Source organism: Notamacropus eugenii, chromosome 5 (assembly GCF_028372415.1).
Source record: "Notamacropus eugenii isolate mMacEug1 chromosome 5, mMacEug1.pri_v2, whole genome shotgun sequence".
Taxonomy (NCBI): domain Eukaryota; kingdom Metazoa; phylum Chordata; class Mammalia; order Diprotodontia; family Macropodidae; genus Notamacropus; species Notamacropus eugenii.
This window is the reverse complement of record NC_092876.1, coordinates 10,110,403-10,120,165: the sequence shown is the minus strand read 5'-3', so window position 1 is coordinate 10,120,165 and position 9,763 is coordinate 10,110,403. Positions and strand designations below refer to the sequence as shown.

General features: G+C 49.3%; 1 protein-coding gene across 7 annotated transcripts in view; it reads right to left on the bottom strand.

Moving 5' to 3' along the window:
- The window catches only part of LOC140503301 (uncharacterized), a 20,126-nt gene extending 11,093 nt beyond the window's left edge, over positions 1-9,033 (bottom strand). For 2 of the 7 annotated variants that reach the window (XM_072607171.1, XM_072607174.1), the window contains exons 1-4: positions 8,844-9,033; positions 5,844-6,128; positions 3,259-3,451; positions 2,849-2,943 (exon numbers count right to left, since the gene is read on the bottom strand). In XM_072607171.1, coding sequence (XP_072463272.1) covers positions 2,849-2,943; positions 3,259-3,284 — 121 coding nt within the window. In that variant the 5' untranslated portion in view covers positions 3,285-3,451; positions 5,844-6,128; positions 8,844-9,033. Of the gene's footprint in view, positions 1-707; positions 835-2,848; positions 2,944-3,258; positions 3,452-5,843; positions 6,129-8,843 lie in introns of those variants that run through there. The other 5 variants (XM_072607170.1, XM_072607173.1, XM_072607172.1 and 2 more) reach the window with 4 other exon arrangements.
- Positions 9,034-9,763: the final 730 nt, after the last annotated feature.

Sequence of the window (9,763 nt, the reverse complement as noted above, 5' to 3'; positions counted from 1 at the left end):
GTTGGGTAACAAAGAGTGGCATGATGGCAACTGACCCAGAGGCTGCTGGGACTAAAACAGGGTGCACCAGATCCATCCTCAATGCGGCTGTCAAACTGATATTCCTAAAATGTGGATCTGACTCAGCACTCCCTTACTCAGAAATGTTCAGAGGCACCATATTTTTTCCCTGAGGGGACTTAGAATATGACACAATTTACAAAAATCGTATTGCTTCTAGTCTAAGACACAAAATTCCTAGCTTGGCCTTTAAAGCCAACCTTATGCAGTATGGCTCCTTCCCAGACTCACTTATTTCACGATACGCTCCCTCTTCAAACACTTTCCATGCCAATCAAACTGAGCTAGTTGTACCCTGGACATATCATTCCACTTCCTACTTCCATGTCTCAAAGGTGTTTTCTCTTTGCCTCTGCCATCTCTTAGAGTCTCTAGCTTTCTTCAAAGCACAGCTCAGGTGTGAGCAGCCTCACCAGATACCTCCTGTTGGCAGCAGCCATTTCTCTCTAAAGTAATTTATGTAATTTTGTATTTACTTCTCTTTATATGTATCTTATCTCCCACATCTAATTAAAACTCCTTGAAGACAGTATTTTGTTTCTGTTTTCAGTGTCCTGTACACAGTAGGTGCCTCATAAATGCTTCAGAACTGCACTGCTGACTTTCCAATGGACAGATGCCAGCTCATGGGGGCAAGTTGTCCTTACCAAGGGAGACAAAGTTCTGGTAGTTCTCCAGCATCACCTCCCTATACAGCTCCTTCTGGGCCGGCTCCAGGTGCCCCCACTCCTCCTGGGTAAAGTCCACAGCCACATCCTGGAATGTCACCAATTCCTGTGCAAGAGCCAACATTTGGGTGGTGCAGTGGATGGAGCACTGGGTCTGGAGTTGGGAGGGCTTGAGTTCAAATCCAGCCTCCACCTTTTCCTATAGGTTTAACCATGCCACCCACTTTATCCTATTCAGCCTTCAGTGATTCCTTTTTATCTTCAAAATTACATGTTGGGCATTTAAAACTCGGCCCCTTCCCACTTTTCCAGCCTTCTCCCTTCCCCATACTCTACAATCCAGCTCTACTGGCTTCCTTGCTATACCTCGCATGTGATGCTCATCTCTCATCTCTATGCCTTTGCACTGGCTGTCCCTCACTCCTGGAGGGCTCACCTTCCTCACCTCTGCCTCTTAGCGTCTTTGGTTTCTTTCAAGTCTCAACTCATGACTTTCCCTTGGAACAACAAAACAGCTCCAGACAGCCCTGATGCTTGAAAGATCATCACAAGCAACTCAGCAGTGGCCAGATCAATCAGGGATGTACTCAGTGTACTGTCTTGTTGAACAGTCATCTCCTTCAGCTAAGTAAGTCTCCTTTGTGGATGGCCAAATGACCTCCAAGTGTTTCTTTTCATTTCAATACAGAACATAGTATGCTGCATTATATTCTACTGGGAAACTAGCCCAACTTGGACCCAGACCAGAAAAGAAAGAACATTTTTACCTCTTTTTTGCGTCTCCTGCACTTAGCAGGAACTGAGTATATAATCAAAACATAATAAAGGTTGGTTGACTGACACTATTTTCTAGTTAGATAAATTACTCTCCATTACTGACCACAGGGTTTGGGGAATAATCAGTCAACCAGCATGTATTAAGTGCTTATTGTATACGAAGCGCTGTGCTCAGGAGGCAGATTGGAAATCACAGATTTATATGTGATCTCACCTCCAGATATTAACCACTGTGACCTCAAACCACTCCTCCCTTTACACTAGGTGTCCAGGGTGCCCCATCTTCCCTTTTGCCAGGACAAGAGACGATCACAAGTCACTGGTGCGAATGTGGTTAATGGACTTTCAGGAATTCATAGGATTTTCAAGCAGGTACACATATCTAGAGAGTGAAGTTTGGGGTCAGGAAGAATGATGGAGGGTTTGGCTGATTGCTTTTTATTTTTGTTACAAAGGGAAAATCACTGGGCAAGGGAAGGGAGAGAAATATATTATTATTATTATTATTATTATTATTATTATTATTATATAGATTATTGGTATTAAACCATTTAATATTTATAGTTTAAATTACTTATTTTATATCTTATTATTATTACATTATTAATAATAATATCTAGCATTTACACAGTGCTTTGAAGTTTACAAAATGCTCTACATACGCATTTTCTCCTTGGATCTTCATAACAACCCTGTGAGGTAAGGGCTGTTATTATCCCCATCTTACAGATGAGGATAGACTGAGGCAGAGAGAGGTTAAGTGACTTGCCCACAGTCACACAGCTAGTCAGTGACTGAGGCTGAACTTGAACTCAGGTCTTCCTGACTCCAGGCCCAGTGCTCTATCCACTATACCATCAAGCTGCCAATCAGTGAATGTGATATAATAACAACAGATTTTTTTTTAAAAAGACACCTTTTTTAAAAGGAAAACAACCAAAAAGAAGAACCTAAATGAATGCTCAAAGAAGAGACTCCTGCAGCAGGCAGAAGCATTCACTGGACAGGCATGGGTAGAATGGGAAGATGACTAGATTCTGGGAGGTCCTAGCCCTGGTGCACCTGGGTAGGTAGGTCACATCTCTGGGCCTCAGTTTCCCCATGTGTGAAAGTGAGGAGGTGGGCGTGGGGGGGCTACATGATTTCTACATGTTCTTTTCAGCTCTAATCCCCTCCGAAATCTACCCATATCCTAAATTAGATTTTCTAGTTGTTCGGCAGAGGATAACCAAGTGGTGGGGCACTGAGTTGAATGTGGCTGCAGGGCACCAGTCAAGGACAAAGGAAAGACAAGTCTAAGAAACAAGACGGTATCTCAGAAGAGGCAGGAAAGCCTAACTCACCTGGAGCTTGGTCATTAGGTGCCCAGAAGACACTCCCTCTGCCTCCTCCTTCACTCTTCTCACTTGGGGAAGGATAAAATCTTGAGAAAGCAGAGCTGGAGGAAAAGAAAAGAGGTAAGCAGCCAGTCCTAGAGGGCAGCCCCCAGACCCACCAGGAGTGACAGAGCCACACACACCAGCTGGCTGGGAGCCCACGGGTAGCCTCACTGGATCCTCTTGGATCCTGGCCACAGCTCATGAGCCCAACTGGGCAGGTTCCCAGGGACAGAACTCTGCTCAAGAATAGTTCACAGAATTTCCCACTATGTCCTGGCTGATACTGAGTATGACATCAAGGTCTCTGTATCTTGGTTGCTTCACTTTGTGAGAAGGGGGAAGGAAAGGTGGTCCAAATCTGAGATTTCACTCACGTCATAAGCTCTCCAGTGAGGAACATCCTACAGTCCTAAGAGAGTTGTCCAGGGCACTGGGCAGCTAAGTGCTTTGTCTTGGGTCCCACAGGATCATAGGGCCATGGACCTAGAGGTGGAAGGGGGTCCTGCCTCTAGCCCAGACCCCTTGAGCACCCAGTCTGAAGCCTGTGGACTCCTCACAATCGTGTCACTAAGTGCATAAAATAAAATGCATAGGATCACAGAAAACCAATCATACTGAAATACAGTCACTAAAAGATTTTAACCCATACATCCCAGGTTAAGAACCACTTCAGTCCTAGAACATGGAAATGACTTGCCCAAAGTCATACAGGTAGGAAGAGATAGATTTGAACTCAGACCTTGGCTTGGTTGGCACCCAACCTAGACCTTTCTAATACCAAGGTGGGGGGGAGGGGGGGGGGCCAATTCATTCTGAGGCCAGGCTGCCTCTCCACATAGAGATAAATGTCTCCAATCCCTTCCCTAGTCTTCGGGAGAGATGTCAATTTGTCTGGTTTGGCCTCTGAGGGCACATGTGTGTGTGTGTGCTCATCCTTCATTGCTGAAGAAGACCATGCCATCAGAGTCATTATAACATGGCTTGTATTTGACTTTGTTTTGAGTGAAAGAGGGCTGTGCAGGTCACCAGCCTCACTTCTCCTCCAGAGTCATCTGAATCCAGTGACCGGATATTGATCAGGATGACTACAGATGACCCAGGATGAGGTAGTTAGGGTTAAGTGACTTGCTCAAGGTCACACAGCTAGTGAGTGTCAAGTGTCTGAGGTGAGATTTGAATTCAGGTCCTCCTGACTCCTGCACTGGTGCTCTGTCCACTGCACCACCTAGTTGCCCCTACTGGGGGTACATAATGGTCATTTAAATGGGAAGATCTTTCCCATTCATTAATAGGCCCGCGTGACCTGCTTAAGTCACATGGGAGCCTAAGTCACATGAGTTTGACTCACATGAAGCCTGAGGTGGGAGGAGTTTGCTGAAAGGGTGGAACAGGTAGAGGCAGAGATAGAGCAGAGCTGAGAGGAAATTGGTCATGAGAGCAGTCAGAATTGAAGGATGTAGGCTAGCAGGCAGCTGGCTGTGAGTGTGAGAAGGACATTTTGTTCAAGAGAGCTGGTCTGTGGGAAGCCTAGCAGGGAGAAGGCTTGGGGATGGTGTTGTCCTCTGCATTGTTATTGTGTATAGATTTTTGTTACTATGATGGATTTGACTTTCTGGTGTCGAAATAAATGTTTTGGTTCTGTCTTTCAAGTGGAAGGTCATTGTATTTTGCAATTCAGAATTGTGCCAGAATATTCATGGCCAGTGTAGGCACTGTGAATATCATTTTGGCACTACAGAGCAAGCCTTGGGACAATGGGTGGACAAGACCAGGAGCCATGGACAAAAGTCCCCAAGTGCCCATTTAGACTTGATGTCAGAAAAAACATGATGTCCCAATGGTCAGAGCCATGTCTAGGGGAAAGGGGCTACCTCAGAGGCAGGGCAGCCTTACAGCAAAGGCTGGACCACCACTCATCAGTTATATTTATAGGAGAGTTTTTTTTCCCAAAAAGGTTGAACCAGAAGGCTGCTAAGTAGCCTGAGATTCTGTGATATGATGTGAACCAGCTAGGCGCACGGATGAAGAAGGCTGATTGACGGTTCTCTACAGATGTCCAGCCCTCATGTCAGGGGCAGTGAATGGGAAATCACTCTCAGCTTGGCTTCTGGGCTCAAATTTGACATGCTAGAGAGCTTGAAGGAAGGAGAGAAAGGTATGGAAGCGGACTGATTGCCCAAAGAAGGGCTCTATCAAGGCATGAGGAAGACAGTGAAAAGTGACGGTGGTGCTTTTAAAAATGAAGAAAGGAATATGAGGTAGACCCTTTAAAAACTAGTCTGAAGGATGCAGTCGTAGACTGAAGGCTGGAAGGAACCTCAGAGACCACTGAATCCACCCCCCTCATTTTACAGGTAAGGAAACTGAGGCAGACAGCAGTTAAGTGACTTGCCCAAGGCCACACAGTAGTAAGTATCTGAGGCAGAATTTGAACTGAGGTCTTCCCAGCACACTACCCAAGATCCACCTCACTGCCTCCATCAGGGTCTATAAGAGTCTTTGCTCACTAAGCAATGAAGATCTGCAATTCCCTACCTTATATCAGAAGAGTAGGAAGGCTGTGGTTCTGTGGGGCCCAGAAGTTGAGCCAGGGGTGACTCTCTCTCAGGGGTGATGTGACTGCCCTGCTTAGACTGAAGGAGAGCAGTTGAGTGGAGCCGGACCCAGAATACCTTGGCCACACTTGTGGAGAGACATCAGTATATGGAAAAGTGGTGGCTGGTGTGAAACTGAGGCACAGAATTCAAAGGTCCCTTTAACTCTAACTCTGTGATGCAATGAATGGTGTTTGAGGCAGAGAGAAGTCAGGAGAGGGCTTTGTTACATTGGGACTCTGGCTCTCCCCACCGGGAAGCCTCCCTCATCCACTCTCCCCAAAGGCACCAGACATTTCTGTCCCTCCCGTATGGCTCTCCTCCACACTGTTCCACCCCCATCCCCCAACCCCAGAACTTCTCACCTGTCTTTTCATGAGGAACCAGGAAGTTTCCATGGTCACCTCTCCTCCATGATGGTCTTAACGTTGGGCTTTTCTCAAGTCCTTTCTCCCCATTCTCAATGATGGGAACTTGCCCAATCACCCAAAGCTCCAGACTGTCTTCCTTTCGTAGATCTCAACACTGAAGGTCCAGGCAAAGGTCTTGGCATAAGCAGGATGGATTTGGGCTCCCAGAGGACTGTCTTCCAACCCCTCCACTTTTCTGACGTGCTGCTCCCTGGTGCCCTGTGGAGTCACCTTCAGGTGCTGGGGGCCAGAGACAAAGAAGAGTCATCTATGAGGTCCAGCAAGCACCCCCAAACAAGCCAAGCCAATCCAAGCAAGCTTGGCACAACAGCAGGCAGTTAATAAATGATTATTGTCTGACTGGTGACAATCACACATTGTAGGCCAAGCTCTCTCTCTCTCTCTCTCTCTCTCTCTCTCTCTCTCTCTCTCTCTCTCTCTCTCTCTCTCTCTCTCTCTCTCTCTCTCTCTCCCTTTCCCCTTTCTGCCCCTAGCCAGGAGGCTGTTGTTGCCATTCTTTGCATCCCAGCACTTGGCAAGGTACCTGGTACACAGTAGGTACTTCATAAGTGCTTGTTGATGGACTAAATCCCAACACAGAACCAGGCATGAAATCATTTTCCATGATTTCACCCCATTCATTCGACAGTTATCTAGTACATGTAGACCAGCATGCCAAACTGTAGGAGATACTACTAGACCCAGGGATCTTGGGTGGGAGGCAAGAGGCTGGAGAGGCACCCAAACATGGGAGGGGGGAAAGGCAGCTGAACCAAGACAGCTAAATGGCACAGTGAACAGTGTTGGACATGCAGTCAGGAAGACCTGAGTTCAAATCCTACCCCAGATGACTAATCAACTTGTGACCCCGGACAAGTTACTTAATCTCAGCGTGCCTCCACTTCCTTATCAGATAATATACACAAGTGCTATATGAATGGTCACTTATTACTAAGCTCCTGATGGCTACCTCCTCAGAGCTACACTTCAAGTTCTCTTCCTTCAAGGCTCCTACAGGAGGCCTTTCCCTCTGAAATCACCTTCTGCCTTCCGTACGTGTGTGTAGGTATGTATAAGTACATGTATGTGTAGAGGACATGCATGAGTTGAATTTCAGTGAGGCAGAGCTGCATAAAGTCATCATCCTCACTCTCTCTTCCTGAGTCATCAGAGTCCACTGACGACACAAAAGTGAGGATGCCTGGTGATATCGTGGGATGCAGTGGGTGACCTTGGCATCTCTGACCACGCTCAACAAGCACAGCGTGTGGATATGTGTGGATGTATATGTGTGTGTGTGTGTGTGTGTGTATTAAAATAAATACAAGACATACAAGTGTAAGATGTCCTATATGTACCTAGCTATCTGCATGCTCTCTCCCCATTAGAATGTCAGGGACCTGAGGGCAAGAATTTTGGGTTTTTACTTCTCTTTTTCCCTGGCTCTCAGCATTATCCTTTTGTTGTTTTCAGTCTTGCCTGAGTGATCTGTTATCTCCTTCTCCAGCCCATTTTACAGGTGAGGAAACTGAGGCAAACAAGGTTAAGTGACTTGCCCAGGATCACAGAGATGGTGTCTGAGGCCTGACAGGCACTCCTAAAAGAGGAGTCTTCCTGAGTCCAGGTCCAAGGCTCTCTCTGGCCACTGATTCACCTGGCCCGGCCCTGGCACACACTAAGGGCTTGTTGCCTGGCATCCCTGCGGCTGCGCCGCCTCCCCGCGGTCCTGGGCCTCCTGGCACCATACAAAGCGCATGGCGGATGCTCCCAGCCCCCCTCAGGCTGCCAGCCCCAGCTCCCTGACGCCCCAACACCCAGCCCTCAGGATCTGCAGCCTGCGGTCCCAGTGTTACCCAGACACAGGCCCCGGTGCTCCCCCCGGCAGCTGCGTGTCTACACTGCGAGACAGCGCCAGCGGCTGGGCTGTCCGAGTGGGCTCCCACCCAGCTCCCCCCAAGCCGTGCCCTCCAGCCTTGCAGCGCCCCTCCCCTGCCTGAGCACCACACGGACGCGCGGACAAGCGGACACGCGGACACGCGGACACGCAGACACACACGGACGCACACGCAGACACACGGACACAGACACACACGGACACACACACAGACACGCGGACACGCAGACACACACACACGGACACACACACACGGACACGCAGACACACACACACGGACACGCAGACACACAAGACACACACGGACACACACACAGACACACGGACACGCGGACACACACACACACACACACACCGACACGCAGACACACACACCCGGACACACACACAGACACACGGACACGCAGACACACAGACACACACACAGACACACGCAGACACACGGACACGCAGACACACAGACACACACACAGACACACGCAGACACACGGACACGCAGACACACAGACACACACGGACACACACACAGACACACGGACACGCGGACACACACACACACACACACACCGACACGCAGACACACACACCCGGACACACACACAGACACACGGACACGCAGACACACAGACACACACACAGACACACGCAGACACACGGACACGCAGACACACAGACACACACGGACACACACACAGACACACACACGGACGCACACACACACGGACACGCAGACACACAGACACACGGACACACGGACACGCAGACACACGGACACACGGACACACGGACACGCGGACACACAGACACACACACACGAACACGCAGACACACAGACACACACGGACGCACACACGCAGACACACGGACACACACAGACACACACACAGACACACGGACACGCAGACACACACACACAGACACACACACAGACACACACAGACACACACACAGACACACACGCAGACACACGGACACGCAGACACACAGACACACACGGACACACACAGAGACACACACACGGACACGCAGACACACAGACACACGGACACACGGACACTCACACAAGGGACCCCGAGTCCTGGCTCCGCTCCAAGCGCCGCAGGAACCAAGCACCCCCTCCGAGCGGATCTGCGCCTGCGCACCTGGCCCTGGCCCTCGGGACGACGTGTAGGGGACCCCCTCCGGGACCACTTTCGAGGATCTCTGGGCAGGTCCCTTACAACCTCAGGGATTCTGGGAAATGGAGGCGAAGAAGAGGACACGGTCTGAAGGACTCTGGGAAATGTAGTTCAGAGAAAAGTTGACGTTCCCATCAAGTGTGCAGCCAGAGGATTTGGGGGACCCGGGAACGGGTTTTGGGGGGGGAAAGGTTTAAGTTCAACCAAAATTGACTAAGCTTCCATTGTGCGGAGGACCCCATAGTAGACACTGTCCGTGGATCGGTGTCAGGGGCTAGGCAGCGTGGGTAAGGGCCACGCGCGTGTCCCCAGGCGTGTGACCAGAGGGTTAGAGAGGCACGAGAAGGGCTTCGGGGCCCCGGGAAGGGGGCACGGAGGTACCGGGACAGCGCCACGCACAGCAGCTCCTCAGACGTGCCAGGGGGCACCGCGAGGAAGGGCAGAGGCTGATCGCCGGGGGAAGGACGAGGAAAAAGAATTCCATTCTTTTTAAAGTTTGGAGAAAAGGGTGGTGCCAGGTTGTGAAGGGTCTTCAATTCTAAGAAAAGAAGGTGGACCTTTACTCAGAATGCAAACAAAGAAGCCACCATCCCTTTTTCCTTTCTCTCTCTCTCTCTTTTTTTGAGAAAGACAAAGTGGGGAGGCAGCATGCTGCAGTGGAGAAAGTTCTGAGCTGAGGGTCCTAAGACCCAAATTTCAATCCCACCTATTGCCATTATAACCTTGGGTAAGTCATTTTTTCCTTCCTGGGTCTCAATTTCCTTGCCTTTAAATGAAGAGATGATATTTAGTGTTTCTTCCAA